This window comes from Larimichthys crocea, chromosome XXI (assembly GCF_000972845.2).
Source record: "Larimichthys crocea isolate SSNF chromosome XXI, L_crocea_2.0, whole genome shotgun sequence".
Taxonomy (NCBI): Eukaryota; Metazoa; Chordata; class Actinopteri; family Sciaenidae; genus Larimichthys; species Larimichthys crocea.
The window spans coordinates 18,907,100-18,929,600 of record NC_040031.1 but is presented as its reverse complement, the minus strand read 5'-3'; the positions used below and the strand labels follow the sequence as shown (position 1 = coordinate 18,929,600).

The following is a 22,501-nucleotide window of genomic DNA, read 5'->3' as shown; positions in this document are numbered from 1 at the left end:
TGGCATGCACAAACCAAGGCTGCCCCATCTGCAGCCAAGCTCCCTGTCTTTTGTTTTCTAACCCCGTCTGATAACATTACAAAGAATGGATTTTTAGGGTGGGGGGTTGGGAGATAAAAACATCTCCCTCAAAAAGCCTCAAAAATCAGTGAATCAGACAAAAATCAAATTTGAAGTTTTACAGAGGTGGCAATTATTGTATAGATGCAGACTAAATATAACATCCCATGCTTTTTATGAGGTACTGTATACATTACACATATTTAAAATGTCACACATTGTGTCCATTTTCAGGCTTTCAGGCAACACTTTTATTTCACGGGTCTGCTTGAAAATGTTTACATGGTTTATACTATTTTCCTCAACAAGTAAGTCCATAATGAAAGTACCTTAATGTACCTTAATGGTGGAACAACAGGCACAAACTACACTGCCATTAATGCATTACTAACCCAGCATGGTGTTTTAGATGCTTTTAGAGGATTAACATCTTTAACTAGGCCTCTGTGTTACAAGCACATGCACACTGAAAGACAGAAACAAGAGAACATCTGGCACCGTACATGTGGTTCTTTAAGAGCTGTTATAACAACACAAAGAGCACTGCAAGCCTGACAACTGAGGTCTCTTTATTCCAACGATAGAAATTTAAACAATACATCCATAGTTTTTTGCCACTGCCCCTCCACTAAGGATAAAATGGGAGAGATTATGATGCACCAGGGGGTAATGTAAGTACAGAACCTCCTCTGTCTCTCTCTGACACACACACACACATGCACACAATTGTCACACTGACCTTGATTTCCTGTGGTCACGGTGTGTGCGTGTAGGGCCTTCCTGCTTTGTGCGTTGGAAAACCTGCTTATTCAGCTTATTCACACAAACATGCAGAGAGACAGAGGAGTGGACGGACAAACAGAGGGACAGATACATGGGTCTCTATTATGTTGCCTGTCTCTCCTGTAGGGGTTTGCTCAGGCCAGCTCACCTCCTTTCTTTTATGCCTGTTTTGTTTCGACACCATTTATGATTAACTAGAATGAATGCTATTCCAGAATTGGCACAACCTGTTGCCCCTTGTTTGTGCTGTGAAGGAGTATTTGAGTTTGTTTGTGCTTTATGTGTGCACATACCTAAGTATAAAAACATCTTTTCATGTCTGTATTTGTGTAGGGAGTAATTCATTACTTTATTTGTGTTTTCAAGACAAAAATATGTGTGGTCAGTTGGGTGTCCAGCAAAAGATTTATATTCCTGTCACACATGAACATAAATATTTGTCATAAAATAGACATGGTAACTAGTGAGCACTTTTGTCCAACTCTGTGGCTATTTCACCCTCACTGTACTGTAACAGAGCCATCTGCTCTCATTCCTTTTGGCAGTCATTAGGCTAAGTGGAAAGGCTCCGTACTGTAAAGCTCAATAAATCTGGGTGGCTTGACCGGTAATAACAGCCTCAGCGACAACATCCAAGGACTGCCGTTCAATTACTGTATCTCGATCTTTTTGCATGTGCTCACAAGCATGACATTCAAACACATGCAAACACGGACACATACGGAGGCACGCAAATACGGGAAATGGCGTGCATCTGCTACATTTGAATATAATGATACATTATGTAAAGTGGGAACGACAACAGGCAAGAGGAAACTGCAATGAATGAAAGTAGTGACACAAACATTTCTAATGCAATCTCTGATTAAGTGAACAATAATCAACCTCAAAGAGGCAGCCCTGAAAAAGTGAGATTTATTTGTCAAATGAATTATTGTTCTTTCAGACTGCATTTTATGTCTCTCCAATATTGTATTTATGATGAGGGAAATGCTGGGTTGGTACTAAAGAGACATGTCAAGAAATAGGGAATATAGACAAGAAAATAGTGAATGACAAAGCATGACAGTGCTGATATAAAGAGAGAGAGAGTTTGAGTGGGTAATGAAGCCCGGGAACAAGAGATCATTTCACGAGTGCACTGAGAGGCTGACGCAGCACTGACCTCACAAACCTTATCCAGCCAGGCACCATAGTGCATGTGCTCTATGTGTGTGTGCATGCTTCCATGTATGTGTGCGTATGTGTGTGTGTGTCTGCGAATCTGCACAAAAAAGGACACTGTGGTGTGAGTCATCCAGTGATTGAATTAGCCGAACTTTGGCTGAACACTCACAGCAAGAAGAGGGAAAAGCTGAATGCATTACATTACCCCTAGAGCTGGTGAACACATCTTGGAGACAGACAGGCTGACAGTGGGAGTGTCACCCGAATTGTATTTTTTTAAAAACACCCAGCCTTATTAAAAACACACTGTCTTTGTAATAATGCACATGTGTGCAAGGACAGAAATGAAGAGCTTGCAAAGTCGCTTTGGCAATGTATTCCAAAACATGTGTCATAAAATTGGAATATTATTTCAGTAGAGAGATTTATCTGGTGGTTTCTCCACCAGTGCACTGAGGTCATATGCCCTAAACTGTTGGTGGGTCAGACATGAGGGAGAAAACAGAATGGAAAGAATGCATTAAGACTGTTCGGGACGAGCAAGAAAAAGAGGGAAATTGTGGACTGATGATTTCAACAAGTATCTCAAATTTAACCAAGGTCTGACCATGACCATGCGATGTTAGTGTATACCCCCAGAAGTAGGTCAAACATGTGCAGATGGTGTTTATGTACACTACAATTACATACAATTATTTACCATCTACTCTTTTCCTGTACTGGCGTGAAGTTAGGTATGGCACTTTCAAACAAACATTTTGTGTTAGTTTACCCCACATGCACAAAAACATCCTTATCTCATATCTATGTCATGCCTGGAATAGAATATTCCTCAAAGCTTTGCCAAAAGAGATTCACTATTATCTGTTTTAGGACCTGCCCTCACTTACAGGAAGACCTCAGCGTCACCATGGATTTCAGATAACTGCCATATCCTGTTTAAAGTGGAGGCCCTTGGAGGCCTGACAAAGAAAAAACAAGGAGGCTCACATGCAAACCAACCTACACACATGTACACACACACACAAACTGTGGGAAACCCTGTGACGATAACAGAAACATCTGTCCCAGAAATTAAAGCTCAGATACCAGCAGTGTGAGACACAGAGTAGGGAGTGACATTAAGCGAGGCAAAAACTCCATTTACACACAGGAAAAGTCAGCATCAGTCTTCATCACCCAATCATCTTTATTTACAGTCAAGGATATATCCATCACTATAGATTGTGTCTCTATGGCGATCTGTGTGCACACAGGTCAGGCAAGAGACATTTTAAGCTTAGCATCACATTGTGTACACACATACCAAAATATATAAGTGATCAAAGTAGAGAACATGGTGGTTTTAAGCAGGGTTTTCTAGGGCAGTGAAAAGGGTTTTTACTTTCACACTACTTGGGTGTGTGCCAGCAATGTAACCTTCCCCACTGTATCTTGATTCTAGCTGTGGTTTGGAAGAATACGCGCGAAAATTCTCTGAAACCACCTGAAACGGAAATGACTGACGATCAGAGAAGTTGTGTTACTAACACAGTCCTGTTGCCATGGTGGTGAGGAGGTTCTTTCTTCCTTTAGTGATACATTTAGAAATAGATTAGGCAATCTGTGTTACAAGTTTTAAGTTGGGAAATAAATAAATAAACTTGCTTCCTTTGGAGAGGTTAAAAGCAGAAGTTAAAAAGTTAGTTAATGATTGATGCCACTCTCATGTATGTTTAGGATTACCTGATGGTTGCCTATTAAAATGTAAAAACTTACTTTTACATTTAGTTTTTTGTACACTTAAACATACGAGATGTAGCATGTTCATCCCCCAGTCTTCAACTCAGCTAAGTTAACTGGCCACTGGCTTCATCTTCATATCTCTGTACAGATGTGAGAGTGGTATCAGTCCCCTCATCTTTCATCGGCATAATGCAAATACACATACTTCCCCTTTTACGATAAGCATTAGAAATAGATGTGAACATAGTAGAGTTGCCTGTAGAGTTTTAGTGATACAGTTCTAGTGACTTAAACTTTTGTTTTTTTCATACAGCCTCTTTACTATTTTACACTCAACCCCATGCATGCACATACACTGTGTACACATCTGTTTCCTGCATGGTGGGAGTTCTGAGCGTGATGGCCTCTGGAGGGCGTGTCCTCTCTGTCAGAGGCGACCCCTCTCATGACTCATCCTATTGTTCAGATCAACACTCTTAGTCACCCATCTCCTAAATTATGAGAAGGTCCTTAGGAATGTTTGACTTCTCTAGACGCCCCTGCCTCCAACATGTTTAGATTTCAAACCCGACCCTTGGGCCGTTTTGGGCTGCCTTTCTGTTCTGTCTTTTCCAGTAAGTCTGCTCAGGAAGTTGAACAGGAATTTTCTCTTTGTCCAACAAAGATCGAACCCAATGAAATATTGAAGAAGAAGCATATATGCCCCCCTGAAATAACCAGGGCAACATAAACTGTCAGATCACCATGAAACTAGGGGGTTCAGTGAGCCGACTTAGCAGGAGGATGGTGGATAAGCAGATCCAGTGACCCTTCATCAGTAAGCAGATTACTATCTCAAAGAATGCTCAGGATATTCAGTCTGGGACAATAACAGGCAGCAGACTGATCTGTTGTAAATCAAAGTGAAGAATGATGAAAAGATCTATGGCAGAGAATAATGAGATTTCCTCCTCAAGTTCTGAAAGAAGAAAAGAATGATCATTAAATACCATTGATCAGCATTGTTCAAACGCACAGAATACATTTAAATAGCGGAGATTACAAACTTACCCTTGGTTCTCAAAGTACAACCTATAGATGTAATCAAGTAACAGGCATATTTTCAGAATTTACCAGCAAACACCAAGCAATCTCTTTTTTAAGTAGTATGTTCACTTTAATTTTTAGACCAACTTTAAATATTAAAATAAAAAATTCAACAAAATCGGTGAAATAATAGGTGGTGCGTGACTTAAAGTGTTTTAAAGTGACACATACTTTGATTGATGCAGACTCTAGCATCAATATGAGTTCAAAATCTATTACTTTAAATGTTACGCAATGTTTCTTTAAGGTAAAAAAAAACGTGAAAATAATATTGTAATATTTCTAAACAATGAAAAATATAAATGTATGGACGTATAATATAACTTATAAATATATCTTATCACGTACTTTAACTTTTTTTAAAAATCATGATAAAAATGGTTTATTTGCGCGCGCGTGTGTACGCGTGCGCGCGCGCGCGTTGCAACCCACGCCCCGCCCTGAGCTCGAGGAGTCCCCCACTCATCTATTTCAGACAGAGGAGGAGGAGGAGGAGCCTCTGCGTGATGTCACTCCACCCCTCCCACCCAGCTTAAATTTACATTTTCTATGGATCCTGACTGAGTCTATGTGTGTGTGTGCGCGACTGTGTGTGTGTGTGTGTGCGCGCCAGAGCTATTGAACAGTTTACTAAAGCCGAGACGAGGCGGACACACCTCAACCCCAAAGAAGTGATCCGGAGAGGCACTGATGTGACCTGAACCACTTTGTCATTTTAAATATTAAACAACTTGAGTTGGAGAAGTCGCGTCGGGGTCGACTTTGAGGTAGGTGTGTGTGTATGTGTATGTGTGTGTGTGTGTTTGGAGCTCGTGCCTTTTTTCGTGAGATTGTTTCACGAGCGCACTAACAAACAAAAAAAAGCAAGCACGTTTTAACAAGCAGCAGGTTTGAGGTTTAACAGCTGGAAAGTAAAGAAGGAAAGAAAAAGGAGCCGAGGTGAGAGAAGAGAATGAGATTGCAAAAACACAAACTCTTGTCTCATTGTCTCCTTTTGTTGCAGCGCATGACTGTTAGCAGACGGGACAGTCGGGGGGAACAAACACGTTGAGGTTTGTTGTACAGCATGTACAGACTACAGTCCCGTTTAGTTTGGAGGTGGCAGCTCATGCTTTCTACTCTGCGAGAGAGAATAGTGTAAGAACAAAAGGAAAGAAAGCTGCGTTTATTATGCCCAGTGTTTTTGTGGCGGTCCGAGATGTTGTTGTGATACTTGTGATATCACATTTGGCAATATCTGTACACAATTGGTCTGAAATATAGAAAAGCTTTTGTTTTTTTAAGCTTAGATCGAGATTATTTATCTATCTGTAGATAAATAATTATCTATCAATCTGTACTGTGTCTGTTTTTGTGCTGTGTTTTTCTTATTTGTCACTATAGGCGGCTACAAATAATATTAATGTTCACTCTTCAAACGAGGCCCCAAAAAAGGGGCACTAATAGAGACCATATTTTCTAGGATGAGCTGTATCTGAAATCACCATGTGTGAGTAAGACTGTGTGTGTGTAATACCACAGCAATGACTGCTGCTTTCCCCCCCCATGTCAAAGCACATGGCTTCAGTCAGAGCTGACACACTGGCCTGTGCTGTCATCAGCCACATAGACCAACTGTCATGCAAAGAGGTGTGTGTGTGTGTGCTGAGGTGAGTGTGAGTTTTTGATTTGGCAACAGGTCTGCAAGTCTCAGACTTCTGCCCTGCTCTTTTTTTTTCATACTTTGTTATTTACGTCTCAGAGAGTTTCTGTCAAACTTTAACAAGTTGTTAAACGAAACTCTTAAGGCAAAGAGGGTTGAGAGTGTGTGTGTGTGTTTTCTGGGTGGAGACGCAAAAAGCAAACTGGCAAATGCAACTTGAGCAGCTTAACACGTGAAGTATGTTAACTCTGGTTCGTCAGATGTGTTCTAGTGAGAGGCTTTAGTGACAAAAGCAGGTGGGATGAATGAGTGTGTTATACTGTCTAGGTGCAGAGCTTTCAAGAGTGCGGGTGCATGTGTGTGTGTGTGTGTGTGCAAGGAGGGGAAAGTTTCTCGCACATGTGTTAGTCATTTGGAGGGGAGTTTGCTAAACGATTTACATCTGTTTTCTGATCTTTGAACCCCCTCCTTCCCTCCTCTCTCTCTCTCTCCTGTTTCTCTTACTCGTTCTGTCTTGCTGTATTCTGTTTCCCGTAAGGGCTGATGCTGTCACTGTCTGTCTGTGTGTGTGTGTGTGGTGGGTGTTACAACTGGAATGCTCACTGCTCCATTATTACTGCACTCACAGGAATTTAAATATGTGAATGAAATGAGTTTCCATCCTATAATGGCATGTGTCCATTAGTGGTTCTGTTGCATTCCTCAGATGTATCATTATAGAATCTGAGTCCGTGTCAAGGGCTCAACCTGACCTCAAGAAAATCAAGGTATTTGGGTCAGGAATGGGTGTGTGCCCTGGAGGGTTAACTGGCAACCACATGTGTGTTGACAGTATTATCTCCAACAGTCCTGCTGGTCTGTCTGTGGGCACAAAATCTTCATTACTCAGCAGAACGCACTGATCCTTAAGTACCGCACACCGCGCGAGGTACTGTGTTACTGTCTGCGTGTTTCACGATCAGGCTCTGTTACTAGTTCTCCACAAACATGTTGTTCACTGGTGGTGAAAGACTACCTTGTAGCAAAAGTCTTTCTCCCCTATAATGAGCCATGTAAACAAAGAGTGAGGTTTCAGAGGGCCTCTCTACTGAGAGGCTTTTTTTTGTACCAAAAGCGTCTCCACTCTGTCCACTTCTAGCCTGCAGGGAGACTTTGATTTTTGTTTCCAATTTTCCATGATCTAAAATTATGAGGCTTGAGCTGGGTATTGTTTTAAATTGAACAAATTTGTCAATTCAGTACTTGTGTTTGAATGCTGAAGCAGTACTTAAAATAAGAAAATAAATTCCTTACACTGAGGAACGTAGTGTGCAGTGGTCAATGTTGTCTTAACACAAACAGCCACACACAAAAAAAAAAAACGGTGTAAATTTGGAAAGGACTAAAATCCAGAAATATCAAATTAAAGAACATCCCAAAAAAAGTGTTTTATGGTGATGGAGGGCCACCTTGCCTATCATAAATATCACACTTTTAATGAAATAAAACATTTCTAGGGTACAACCAGGTAAAGATTTGAATGCTGTGCAACAAAGTTTTGGATTTTACTTGTTTGAGCTACTTTTCTTCAAAGTTCATAAGTAAATCTTAGTTAAGAATTAAAAGTGGACATCAGTGTCCTCAGTGTCATTATGTAAAAGATCACAATTTGTGCTGCATCTCCTCTGAGATCATAAGGAAGTCCACTTTCATGAAATGAAATGGTCAGCAAAGAATGTTTAGAGGAAAAGGGCAGAAGTGCTATTTCAGACGGAAAATCTCATATATTTAACCGAGGGAGGAACTGTTGTTTAGACTGCTAAGTAATCAGCAAAATTGAGCATGAGACAATATGTATTAGGATCTGTGTGGTTTGCCACCCTGAGTGAACAACTCCCTAAAAGGAAACCATATACATGACCAGCTGACAATTTTATGTTAACTAGCACTTTTTTTTTAACCTGATGCCAGAAACACGTTTCACTAGGTGCTACAGCCCTGCACCAGCAAACAGAAGTGATGCAATCACAGACTCCTACAACAGGACAAAGGATCTGTTTACACTGTGCTGTAGTTTTGTTCCCATGGTTTTAGATTATGATGTCACGATTAAGGTATTAGGTTTCCTGATAGAGGGCTGATGTGGCATGGAAAGGAGGGGGGGTGTAAATTCATCAGGCGTGCTGAGGCTTGACTCGCTGTGTGTGAACAGGTTCAGGACTTGATGTTGATGTACTCATAAAAGAGAGATAAGATGGATATATATATTCACCAAAGACCAAAACAAAGACACACACACCTACAGAGACTCAGCTTCTCATAGATTCACATTGATTTTCCTGCTGTTATGCCGGAGCTTCAATCACAATAAAGCACCATTACCGCGCTGACCACTTTGCGTAGTCTTCGAGAGAGGATGACACGCACGCACGCACGCAGACTCTAAATGCCTTCCCCGTTGCAGCTTGTTAGGTTGAAGTATAGAGAGATTTGGAGTCTGAGCTGCATGAATTGGATTAAGCTCTTTGTGACTCTGTATCAAGATATATGATCCTGTCTTTATTACAAACACAAACAAGAACATACGGCCACCGAAGAACAGAGCCACTTCTCTCTGTTACAGCCTGAAGCCAACAGGGCTTTCAGAATGTATACACATACAGGCTTTGGAAAGTTTCATCAGACAATGAAACCACATGATTGCCTACTGTCCCGACTAAAAATATGCATGTACATACATATATTTTGTGTCATGTCGAGCATAGAGCAGAGAATCAGAGAGAACAAAGACTCCTCATTTGGCCTGTTTTTGCACACCTGGTTATCTCCGTTATACATGTGTGTGCATGCACGATCAGCTCACATGCATGTGTGTGTGTGTGTGTGTGTGTCTGGTTAACTGTAGATGGTTGCCCAAGGTAACAGTTGTTATTGGGGTTTTCTCTACTAGCATGTAAACAAAGGAGAACCTCCCAAATCCTCCCTGGTGTGCCACATAGCCAATGAGCATTAAGCTCCCAGCTGGGCTCATCCAGTAGACTGCGAGGAGGGGCGTGACTCTTCTCCATAAGGGGGAAGAAGAAAAAAACAGCAGTAAAAAGCACAAAGCTTTGAATCTGGAACTGGAACAGACAGCTGAGCCATATCAAAGACTCTTCCTTTATGACTGAACAGCACTTCACACTGCTGAGCCAGACAAAACGGGCTGTGGCTTTTTAACGGGATGGCTTTTACACCACTAAAGAGGCAGATATTGAAATTGCTTTTAAAAGGGTGATATGTATGTGTGTGTGTGTGTGTGTGTGTGTGTGTGTGTGTGTATTTGAGGAATGAATGTGCAGTATATGAGCGTACGTTTACATCTCAGTGAGGGAGGAACCGCATGAAACATGCATGTGTTCTGTCTTTAATTTGTCTGCTCAGGGTGTGTCCATGTGGGAAAACAGTCTGGATTTGGTGCATGTGTTCATCTGTCTCAGCCCACCTGTTTTTGTCTGATCTTTACATATACATACAGGACCATGTGTCAGTGTCAGCTGTGAGAGAGTATAGACCAGCCTTTTGTGTTTGACTGACAGGTGTAACCCCGAACTGTAACCCCGCACCAATTATGCGGAACGCGCGTTTAGAATTTGGTGCGAGTAAGCACTTTGATTTTGACCCTTTTTTTAAAAAGAGAAGTGCACATAGCGTGCAAATGTTTCTGTCACTCAAAGATTGTCAGTGTCAGGTCTCCAGCTATCGTGTGTGTGTGTTTGTGCCCCTACACGTACCTACATGTATATGCTGTAGAGTGCCCAAAGCAATAATCACTTTGCAGGTTCATCACATTCCTACAGTGTGACTCAAAGTGGTGTCTGTGCCTTTTTCAATCCATCCCATTCATCCTGTAATCTGCCCCAGCAGCCAGGGGCTCAACGAGTGGCAGCAGGACTGTGAATGACCGCGACCGCATTAAAATACTAAAATCAGCAATGAATACAAGCTGTCAATAACAGACTTCACAGCTTAACATGGGCGTATCATGTTAATGCTGATCATGGTAACAGTAAGAGGTGTCACTTGTTCCTGTGTTTTTAAAGACAGCTGGTTCAGCAGAATACGTTGGGGCTTGTCCGCTGACAGCTCCAGTTTTGCTCAGATTGCAATCAACTCTTTAAAAAAGTCAGATCTGGAAGCAGTCGAAGCCGCATTATAATCAGACAAGACCGAATGCAGCCACTGCGGTTATCCAAGAGATGCAAGACACGAAGAGGGGTGCAAAGTAACGCAGACTTGGAGTACAGCCACAAGAGATGGCTATTTTCAAGCCAAGATCACAAGACTGCGATTCAAATCACATGCCAGAACCACATTAACATTGTACATAAAATCATTGCCGACATGATGAATGTACTGCTGTACATTATTTAGTTTTTTCTTGTTTTAAAATGAAGAACAAGAACGTACTTTTGCAGAACACAGACATGAGAAGTAGAATTGTGAAGGTTCTCCTGTTTCAAGTTACAGGTCCCAGTGTACAACAGTGTCTTTGTGTAATGAGACAGTTTAGACTTTCGTTTCAAACTTCCTCAACTTCAGTTCAGCTATTTCATGTTTGATGTCTGATACCTGAAGAGATTAAGCCCCTGAAATGCACACAGACATCACGAGAAGATGAATTACAAAAGCTGGTTGTGATAGAAACTATAGCTATAGCTATGTTATTTAAGTCCAGAATAAAATCCAACAGCATATCAGCTGACATACCAGCTGACAATGTTTTTTTTTTATATATACACAGATACATAAGAAAATACTTTATTTATGTTTATGTTCATTTTCAAAGAATTGTGACCAAGATATGTACTGAGGGTGTCGTTTTAAAGTAAAAAAAAAAGAGAGCTCTTTTTAGTGCTCTCTCGTTGACACTGTTTCTAAATTTCAAAAATAGCAAAGATATTTATTCATGCTGACACCGATTTATGTGCAATAAGCTAACATCTGCTTGTTTATCGACCCATAAATGCATACTACTTTTAGACTACTACTAAAAAGTGAAGACAAGAAGAAAGTCTGTTTCTACAGTAAGTATTGGAAAACCCAGAGACCGAATCAGTTCAGATGTTTTTGTTTAAACTATTACTCCTGGCTGCTAGGCGTAGTAATAAGTTTGGGTGTTTACTTTTCATCATGACAGTCTATAGAGCCGCCTTGTACTCCCTTAATGACATCAGGGTTTTTAAAACATCCACAGACATGCACACACACACACACACACACACACACACACACACACACAGAATGCTGCGTAGCTAAAGCATAACAGCCCACTCCTCCCTCACATTATTATTATGCTTTCATTGTGTGGGAGTTTGTGCGCATCTGTGCTTTATGAACCCCTAAAACCCCGATTGTAAATTCCCATACCCCCGCGTCTCCCTAGTGACATCATCGTATTGTGGGAGAAGGGTGGGTGCTTTCGGAGGTCAGTACATGATGAGGCCCCACAATTCCCCAGCTCCTTTCTTTCTCTGCTCTGCTCCAGACCCCGACTCTTAGGCAGGAAATACAAAACAGATCTCAACCCCCAAACTCCCAAGCATACTTTGGAGGGAACCATTTTGCTTTCACTGTCTGTCTTTCTTTGTTTCCCCCTCAGATCATCTCATAATTTAGCATCCAAATGTTACAAATCTTAGGTGTGTTTGTACTTTAAATATACTTGAATAAACGACACTTCTTCATTAGCCACTCACGCTGTCATCACTGTTGGTCGCTATAAATTTTGAGTTATTTACTCAGTCTAAAGTATGCAACGGTCGAAATTTGCATTTGTGTACAGAGAGAAACATGTTTGCGGTGTTCATGTTTTGTCTTATCTTACTGGCTGCTTCTTTCTTCAGCACACACTAGCAGGTCAGGTTTTCCTGAGGGGAGCTCAAGGCTCATGTATACACTAAAACTATTGGGGGGAGTGCATTTCTATTACCATATTCTGTTCCTGGGAAATACGCAAGCATGTACGTCACTGCACTTCCCATCATGATTTATGTGTCGTCATGGGGGAGGCTTGTAAATGAGCATTGTACGTACACTTGGCGCGTCCAGGAAATGAGCGCAGTGTCATTACTAGGTCCCCAACTCTCAGCTTCCCCCTTCACTTTCTCCCTCTCTCACACACACCCCTTCACTGCCTCCCCCCACAGCTGCCGGTTAAAAGCTCATCTATCTGTGCGTTTTAATTAGGGACTCCTCTATTTATGGCTGAATGGCCGCTTCATTAACAGAAAGGCTAGGAGACGCTCACTCTGATCTGTCCAGCTTGTAACACACAGCAAGGGGGGGAAAGTGTGTGTGTGTGTGAGAGAGAGAGAAAGAACAGGGTGTGGGGGTTGCTTTAGGGGTATTGATGACGCAATTTCCCATGAGGGGTGGACCTCCCATCTGTGAGTGGAATAGACAGGATCTTGCCAAAAAAGAAGATAAATGGAGATTGAACAAGGGGAACAGTGTCGGACAAGAGGGAGATGGCAAATTAAGTTAAATTAAGAGAAAATGGTACTTTTTCCCAGGTTTTAATGAAATGATACTGTGAGCCTGTACATTGTAATCAGAATATGTGATATACCTTATTTTGAACCTCTTCAAGGATTACCAATGAGTAAAAAAAAAGATGTGTCAATGATCAGCATATATCAAACTGGGTGCAAACCTGCTGATCAATCCTTTCTTTATAAACCTGACCCCTGTCTACGTTTGTGCATGATAGTGAGGGGAAACAAATCCTGGCTTGCTGATGTTGCAGCGGGTGTGGTCAGCCATGTGTTCACAACCAATGACACTTGACAGCCCAACCCCACCCTGTGCAGACTAGCACTGGATGGTCTGCGCTGCTTGTGCTCGTATCCTGGAGGAGGACAGAGGGGTCAGATGGTGTAGCAGGCCACCAGCTGCTCTCATGGCCTTTATTTTATCAGTCTAGCAAGGCCACTGCAGGAGAAAAGCTACTCTTGACTCATGAGAGCTGTAATCTTTATGCTTTTTTTTTTAATGTAATCTGTCCATCTTGATCCTAACATAAAGTTATCGACCTCTTTCTGTCTTACAGCTTGATCCTAACATAAAGTTATCGACCTCTTTCTGTCTTACAGTAACAATCCACTTTTTGTAACTGTTTGTCTTTGCTGTAGATTTTCTGTTTGTTTCCAGGCAGCGAAACTCAAGATAAAGCGCTGATAATGGCCAATTTAGTTTCCTTTCTTTCTAATCATTAGTCTTTCTACCCATCTGTGCTCTTTTCTTTCAGTTTAGATGAGGACGAATGCTTTTCAGGCTTTTATTTTTAGATGTATATAAATGGACATATTTATTTGTGTACAAATGTGAATAGTTTTTGAAGCTGCAATAACCCCAAACAAGCTGTGAATCTAACAATAACATATCACCTCTAACACACATAACATCACAACATACCGCATACAGTTTGCTATTTACATATCCAGCAGACATTTGGGGTTGTGTTACTGGCCCTTTTAGGAGCTTGTTGCTAACTTTATCTACCATTTGGTGCTGGGCAGGTAGCATACAGTGGGTTTATCAGAACTTTTTGACTGGAAATAGCTGGCTGATGCAAAAACACCACTGTGAGAGCAGTGAGACGGAACTAAAACAGAAAAGTTGCAGACTAGAAAACCAAAACTGCGAGCTGAAAGTAGAGCTCTGTCAAGCTGAACTACAGAGTTGAGTTATAATTCTCTGTGGGTTCATTCAAACAAGTGACACCTCTCACATTGAAGTCACATGATTCATCGTATACTGATTAACATCTATAACAGCCGCCTTAAGGTTTATTTAAGTTGCTGAAAGTCTCCTCAGTGATGCACATTTGAAGTCTTGAGGTGTCAGTATGAGTTGGCAGGCTCTCTTTCCTGCTCTTGAGTGCTCTCTCACGAAAGATGTGCTTGCTGATGGCAGGTTACCATGACAACTTAAAGAAAATGACAGTTGAGGGGGGGGAAATGAGTCCATATTATGAATGCAAGTCCTTGTGCATGTTAGCTCATATAGCAGAGCTGGCCCACGGTGATGCAATCACTTGGCACACTGCAGGCACTCTATCCTTCTAAGATAAGTTACTCTATCAGCTCTAATGCAACCTGCCACTGTGGAGTACACTTTCATACACACAGCGACTAGTGCAAACACGCTTATCAAACACATTCATCCGATTACTTCCTGTTTTTAGACTAAAAAAGCTGCCAGACACAGGTTGCTTTCATACTCCTTTTATATGGTGAAAAGTCTGTGTGTGTATGTGTGTGTGAGAGCAGAGAGAATTATGAGTGTAATATTATGTAAAACCTACTAGATATTTTCAGCCTCTACATGGAATGAACCGCCTGCACTACTTCTTTGAATCTTTCTCTCAGCCAACATGACTGACTGGATATTTCCTGCAGCTGACTCAAAAATGTGACATTTCACAGTATACATCACAGTCATACACAGGTCATAAGGGTGACGGGGAGAGAGTGGCGTAAACAGAGGAAAGTTGTCTTTAGTCGACTGCCTTTCTTCCTATCCCAGACTCTCCTCTGACCCACTTTTTTCTAATTTTTCCGTTCTTCCGTTGTTTTCACCAACTTTCTTCTCATTTCATCCATGAGTGCTTGGATCTTCAATCTGAGTACTGCACCCTTTTCTCTTGGACATTTTAGAGATTGAGGTCTTTCGGAGGCTCATTATCCATGTGTGTGTGTTTGCCTGTTGTCTGTGCTGTAAGGGTGTGTTACCAAAGACCATAAACAAACTGTTTTAATGGGATTCCTGGAACAGCAGGAAGGGTTGTCACAAAAATTGTTTACTGTGATCTGCACACTGAAGGCTTGGAAGGCCGCTGCATGTTTTGTTATATAGTTATCAACATATATAATCCATTCATTTATATGTGTTGAAGTGGCTGTTTGTTACAGTATAGTTTTAAAACCCACACCCAGACATAGACACCTGTGGTTGTAAATATCTTGAGGCACAGCTATGGATCTATCTGACACGTTAACTTGGTTATCACTGGAAAAAGAGACATGCTATCTACATGGCTTTTAAGTGAAACCAGAAGGGACATAAAATACAACATGCAAAACTACCAGTGATAAGACCGAATTTCAACAGGGCTGCAATTTGAGGGTCCAGGTTCCTTTTGAACACCCTATGTTACTTCCTCTCTCCCTTGGGGCATAGAGGAAATAGGAGCAGATGTGTTAACCTAACGGACACTTTGACAACACTGCCAGTCTGTAAGTTCCTCTGCCTCCCTACTACCGGCATTAACAGATCTGGCCTTTGATGTACACAGCACGCTTGTGCTCACACGCAGCCCCCTGATTGCAGCCAAACACTGTTCTACCCACCTCTGCACAAACACTGTCACCATGTTCACGCTCTGGCTGTGTCACAAAATGCACCGGTGACTCAAATGTTCCCAACAACAAGTAAAATCTCTTACTTTTTAGGAACAGATTGTAAGATTTAGGAATCTTTTAAATATATAAATAATCATTAAATAAAGAATTCTGTTGGCCACGAGTTTGTAAACACTTTTACTAATCTGAGATTAGAAGGGATTACCCACCACTTTGACTGCAGATCATACCCATCTGGAAAAAAAGCAGTATTTTCATGTGTCAACATTTTCCACAACATCCATTAAGAGTTTCTGTTGTGTGGTGCTTCTCTCTCTTTGTTCGGCAGCGTGCAGCCACAAACCATGTTTATCTAAAAGGCTTCTTTGTTATGTAACTGACATGGTTCCTAGGATGCAATAATGTCGACCTCTAGTGGAGTCTCTAACTCACTACACCAATCCTCCATGTGCTTGTTTTGAGTCTGAGGACACACACTCCCCCTCCAAACCTTTGTGTCTAGCACGTGCAGTATAATGCATCTTGGGTATGTCATTTTTCAGACTGCTGGAGAAGAAACACACACGACTTTGTTATCTGATGTTTACGTAAACAAACTCGGCTATTTTTATAGCTTGCTATTTTACCCATATAGTGCTATTTTTAGACAGACTTTTTGTCTGGGGCTGTTTTACAGACCGAAGATAAAAAATAGTATGGGAGGTGCCGTAAAGACACAAATGAGACTATTCATTATTAATCAGTGAAAGAATTTGTTATTGTTTTGCTTTTGGGTTTGTTTGTTTTATCAGGGGAAAAAAAAACTGTTGTTCGCCGAGAGATGCACAATGAAAGTGAGTAGGAGGGAAATAGGTGAGGGAGGGAGCAGAGAGAGAGAGAGGGAGAGGGAGGGAGAGCATAGCTATAAAACAGACTTTGAAATCCAGCCAGCTCAGTCACAGACAACTCTTCAGACCAAAGCACAGCTCCCATGCGAGGCTTTGCAAGATACTGATAAACGGGACAGCAGGTTTTTTTGGGTTATTTTTTTTTAATAGCTTTTCCTGGAAAACACATTCTGAATCAAAATAGCAGAGATGACGACAATGTTCAGATATCCCGTCTTTCCTCATCTGCAGGGTGAGTAAAGATTGAATAACAGTAGATAGATAGTACTTAGTAGTTTCATTCATGTGTTAAAGGAGAAAAAAACATCTCATGTTCATTCAGAAATTCCCGATTTCAGTCAGGTGCAAGGGAGGGATATTCTCATTGAGCAAAGCAGACTCTGAAACACTTGCTCGTAGCCGGCATTAAAGTTGTTTACTGTGGTGTTATTATATGTACCCTGTGATTCACATGAGGCACTAGTCAAGCTGTCTGTATTTCAGTTGTTTCTCAGCTTTACAATGATCTGATTGGTTTACCTTTGATCCAGACACAATAGATAATAATTTAGGCAGTTTGAATGTTAATAAATAGAAACAATACTGTATATACAATCCTTGTGAAATACTTTTTTAACTAATTGGGTAAGATCGCCAAAGGTAGCAGACTCAACATTTGAGGATCTAGGACTCACTAGGAACTAGGAATCACTTTTTTTTCATGGAAAATAATGGATTGAATCTCTGTGTTACTACTGTATTTACAACTACACTATAACATTTACAGCTATGTGTTTGAAAGGTATTTAAAGTACTTCATCTCTTCATTATTTTGCATATATATGACAGGGGGATTAAATGTTCCTCCTCACTCAGTGTGGAACAATTATGTAATTCCTGTGCGGAGACCATTCAGAAAACTCTTTGTAATTGCAAAGAAATAAAAACAAGATCCCTGAAAAATGTCTTCGCAAATCTGATACGAAGATTCCTGTCACCCCGACGTTGCTGCACCTAATAAACCTGTGTCATTATGATGGTTAAATTAAGCGTCTGTTTCATTTGTTTCTGTCTCTTCAGATCCGTGTGACCCTGGTCTGTCGCTGTCACCAGGGAGGAGTGTCATGGCGGAACCCGACTATCTGGAGGGAGACTGTGATGAGCTCATCAAACCCAAGAAGCTGATCAACCCAGTCAAGACCTCCCGTAACCATCAAGACCTGCACCGAGAGCTGCTCATGAACCAGAAGAGGTCAGGAGACAGCTTTCTCCCTTTGTCCCTTCTTTATGTCTTATGTTGTTAGAGAGTCTTATTTTATGATTAGCAACCCAAAGCTTTATTACCGTTTATGGCACACAGACAAAGCTGGATCTGTCCTCAGCTAAGATAGCTAAATTCCAAGCCTGTGATTGGGAATAATAAAGCAGCCGGTGATATTTCTTCAAGTACACCACACATTTAGTTTATGTCTAATGGTAACTGGTTTATTAGGCAGTAAAACTCTGTTTATGTCCAACAGTTTCCAGATCATCGTCATCTGCTTGTTTGCTTATGCAACAATATTAGTGTCCAAAACAGGTTAGACAGGGGAAAAACAGCACAGTGTCCAGATCCAGTCTAATTTAATTTACCCTCTAACTAAGAGGATGAGTTGATACAGTGACCCTGTCAGTGTTTTCTAATTGGTCTCATAGTATCCATGCATACTGATGCTTCTGCAGTGTGTCAGTTGACTTCTCTGGTCCCTCCAACCTCCAGCAGCATTATTATGTAAAGCTCAGGATATAACATCTTCATCATATAAAACCTCAAGTGCATTAGTGTGTCAAAAATTGGTTATGTAAAGGTCACACAGACTGTACAGGATAAACCCGGTGTGGATATTAATCCCAGATCATACAACACGTATTTTAATGCAGTCTGCGTGAGCATCCATATAAATGCCTACGTGTGTGTGTGTGAATACACGTGCATACCGGGTCCTGTGATCATGCTTTCTATGCTAAATGGTCGTATTTTCTCTCACCAAACAGTGCCGGCTGCTTTGTGCCTGAGCTATTAATAGCTATGTAAACACGGATGCTGTTGATAGCTGTTACATCACAGCAGCCATCCTCTGTCTTAAACAGGTCAGTGATGGATGCAAGGGCATTAATGAATGATAGGAAATAGACCAAGGTAGGCACGATATGGAGGCCATGAAAGAAAGTTCATGAAATATTTAAAAACAACAACAAAAAAATTCCATTCCAAGTATCATTTGTAGTCTTGTGGACGGAGTCTGTGAGACACATCAAAGGGTTTTTTAGGGGATGAACGTGTTATGATTGGGCTCTCTGTTGTGCACTGAAGGTATAGAAAGCTGGCCTGCATAGTGGATTAGTCACGCCGATGAGAGAGGAGGAGGAGGAGGAAGGGGGGTGGATGGATGGATGGATGCATGATGAGGAAAAAAAAATGTGTTATGTAATCAAGATTACAAAACAGTGAGGGCTGAGAACCTTTCTCTGCCTTTTGCTGCCTTAGCTGTGGTGACCTCTCCTACACACACACACACACACACACTCACACACATACTGTATATACATACGGAGGAATTTCAGAAATTTAGCCTGGCAAAGCGTTTGAGCAGATGATTGAGCCGTTATTGATGTGTGGAATTTTGAATACACATTCTTCCTAGTCTGCTTGGAAACACTCATGGGAGGGGTCGTGAATGGGGAGGGTCGGTGATTATGTAAAGTTGCCCACGGTGAAAGTAGAGCGGCGTAAACATCTTTTATAGCCTGTCTTATAGCTTTCAATGACCTTCAGCCTCCCCCTTTCTCCGTGAGGTGTTCGAGAACAGCCTGACCCGATCACATCTGTTCCCCTCTGCTCTAGCCCATAAAGTGATTTCATAAGACCCTCACTGTCACGACAAGCACAGCTCTTAACTACAGAGAGAGTGGCTAGAAGTAAAGTAGTGCCCTCGCTGTAAATTAACTCCCACTCCTTGGAACATCATGGGCTCGGTTATGTAATCTCCAAGATTTAATAGTGCATTTAATTAAGGCACTGTTGTTGCTAAACTGCAGTCAGGTAGGGACGCTGTGTTTCTTTTTTCTAAAGAACCGATGCAGCCTGTGCAGTGTCAGGAGAAAAGAAGATCAGTAACCACGAGGAGGGTTAAGTAATCTAGGTAATATGGTTTTTAAATTTAATTTCAGAAGAGCCTGGAGACTGGATTCTGAACCAACGTTGAGCCTCTGTCGTTTCACTGCACTTTTTTTTCTTGTGCGGCATTTTCTTCTTTGTGGGCTTTGATGTTTATTGGCTTTTGCCTTTCCTAGCCGACTCCAGCTCATCTCTGTTCCTCTCTGTCTTAAGTACCCATACTCCCATCCGCATTACATAACATTTGGTATTTTTGCTATTCTTCACAAGACACACTCACACTTTACTAAGATGTTGCTGCACATACTCAGGCAGTTGTGTAACAATCTCTCTGGTTTCCAAGTAACTTATCACCCCAAGACCGCTTCCATGTGAGTAATATATTAATATATTAGTTTAAGATATGAGTTGACATGTTTGGATTGTTGTTGGTACTTAGAAGAGGGTAAGGAAACAAAAAAGGGTCCAATGCTGGCAACCATCGTATGTGTGCAGATTAGTGAATATGGAACTTTCTGTGATTGGCTCAAAATCAAAGATTTCCTGAAACAAGACTGACATGTTGAATCCAGAACAGATCTGCATGTCAAACCAGAATGAGGTCATGGTCCTCATCTGTTACGCATGAATGTGAATGTTAATCTCCCTCTGAGTGGGGCTCTGTAGTGTCATTAGGGTTGTTCATTGAGATTTATTTTAGTAACATGCTGTTTCACTGGTTGTTTATCCACAGGGGTCTGGCTCCTCAGAACAAACCTGAGCTCCAAAAGGTTCTGGAGAAGAGAAAGAGGGAGCAAGTTCTCAAGGCCCAGAAAGAGGAACAGGAGGCCCACAAGAAGAGGAGCGACCTAGAGATTGAGCTCATGAAAAGACAACAGAAACTAGAGCAGGTAAATGATTCAAAGAATGAATAAAGTGTAACTTTAGCATGTAGATGGATGCACATTTTTACTGTTTCTGATCATAAAGATTAACGTTACTCATTCTTGGTTTTGGACTTTGCGAGCTGAAACAAGATGCAGTGTATAGATTACTTTAACTTTTTTTCCATGTTTGTGCTCCTACAGCTGGAGTTAGAGCAACAGAAAATTGACGAGGAACAGGAGAACACCCCCGAGTTTGTGAAGATGAAGAGCAACCTACGCAGGACCAAGCAGGAGACCGATGGCGAGGAACGAACCACCTAAAAACCAGCAGGGGTGTCTGCGTCTGGCTGATTGTGCGCGTGTTTGTGGGCACGGAGACATCAGGAGTGTGTGTACAAAAGAGAGAGAGTGTGTGGTGGTGACCCAACCGTGGTCCGAGATGAACTCCCTGGCTTTCCCAACCTAGCTGTTCCTTCCTGCAGTGAGGAGAGAGACTTTACAGACTAAAGACCCCCCCTCTGTCTGCCTGCCACGGACCACCAGTACTCGCCTCTGCTCCTCACACCAATCCAGCAGCACACAGCACCCCCCACAGGAGGGACCTTACACGGACATGTTACACGCCTTTCAACAAGGGGCAAGCAAGCTTCCAATGAGCTTAGAGGGAGAAACAACCAAACACACACACACACAGGTTTTCATACCCTCTGTTTTCACCCCTCTCTTCACAGCAAGCTGTTGTTTCTCTTTACTGTTATCGATGTTGTTATCGTTGTTGTTTTTTGTTCTCATCTTCAGAATCAAATAAGGAAAAGTGGACACTGGATGGACTCTTGAAGCTGTGTAATGTAAAAGCCAAACAAATGTGCTTTTGTTATTTATGTATGTAGCTTTTAGCCCAGGTATAGGGGAGGACACTTTTAGTCGTCTGTATTTTAGTTTGTTTTACAGCATAGTTTATGAAGCCAGAAGAGGACAAAGGGAGTGTATGGTCGTGTGAAACAAGTTTGCTTTATTATTATTATTATTTTAAAATTTAAAAAACATGCCATTTCCTCAGCTAATGCAATTTTGAGCAATAGTAGAACTCCCAGGCATGAGAGTGACCTTTTCTTTATATATTCTGTTGTTTTGTATGAATAAAAGTGTTACTTAATAAATAATTTAAGTTTTTGTTAGGTTGGTCAATAAGAATAAGCCCTGAGCTCTGTCTGATCAGTCTTTTTGTGTTGTCTGAGCAAAGGATTTACTAGAAAGTGTTCACATGGAGGCCACCTAAATGATATAACTGATTGGTAGTTCTTGGCATAACTGCACAGCTCCTGAAACAACTCTGATAAGCATCCTGGAACTTTATCGCTTCAGTATTTTGTCTTTATTTACAATGGAGCCATAGCTTGGCATGGCCAGACTAATTCGTAGATGCCAGAGAAAATAAAACATTAGCTTGGCAGATTCGGCTGCTTCCCAGGCCAAGTGCAGATGTGCAGACAGATAATTTTAATCTGCAAAACAATAACTAGACTAACTCGAGTATGTAATCATTGCCATACACAAATTCCAAAGTGGTTATTCAATGTAAGAAACTGTGATAACACATGTTGTGTTTTTTTTGTTTTGTTTTTTTTTTTGTTAAATATCACACGATACTATGGGTCTAATATTCTGGTTTGTGGGTCTCCAAGAGATGATGGCAGATTATTAAGACATAACCTTGTGTTTTTCTCCAGATTCTTCTTTTAAATAAACATAATTTTAACACGTTC

The 22,501-nt window shown here is 41.3% G+C and overlaps 1 protein-coding gene across 3 annotated transcripts; it reads left to right on the top strand.

Annotated features, from left to right (window-relative positions):
* Positions 1-5,372: 5,372 nt before the first annotated feature.
* Positions 5,373-22,501, top strand: fam107b (family with sequence similarity 107 member B). Of its 3 annotated transcripts, none has more exons than XM_010729757.3 (4): positions 5,373-5,588; positions 17,793-17,964; positions 20,603-20,759; positions 20,937-22,501. In XM_010729757.3, the coding sequence occupies exons 2-4, from the start codon at positions 17,837-17,839 to the stop codon at positions 21,054-21,056; spliced, it is 405 nt and encodes a 134-aa protein (XP_010728059.1). In that variant the 5' UTR covers positions 5,373-5,588; positions 17,793-17,836; the 3' UTR covers positions 21,057-22,501. The 3 variants fall into 3 exon arrangements, with proteins under 3 accessions (XP_010728059.1, XP_027128726.1, XP_010728057.1); XM_027272925.1 differs by lacking the exon at positions 5,373-5,588 and adding an exon at positions 5,661-5,760; XM_010729755.3 differs by lacking the exon at positions 5,373-5,588 and adding an exon at positions 16,807-16,965.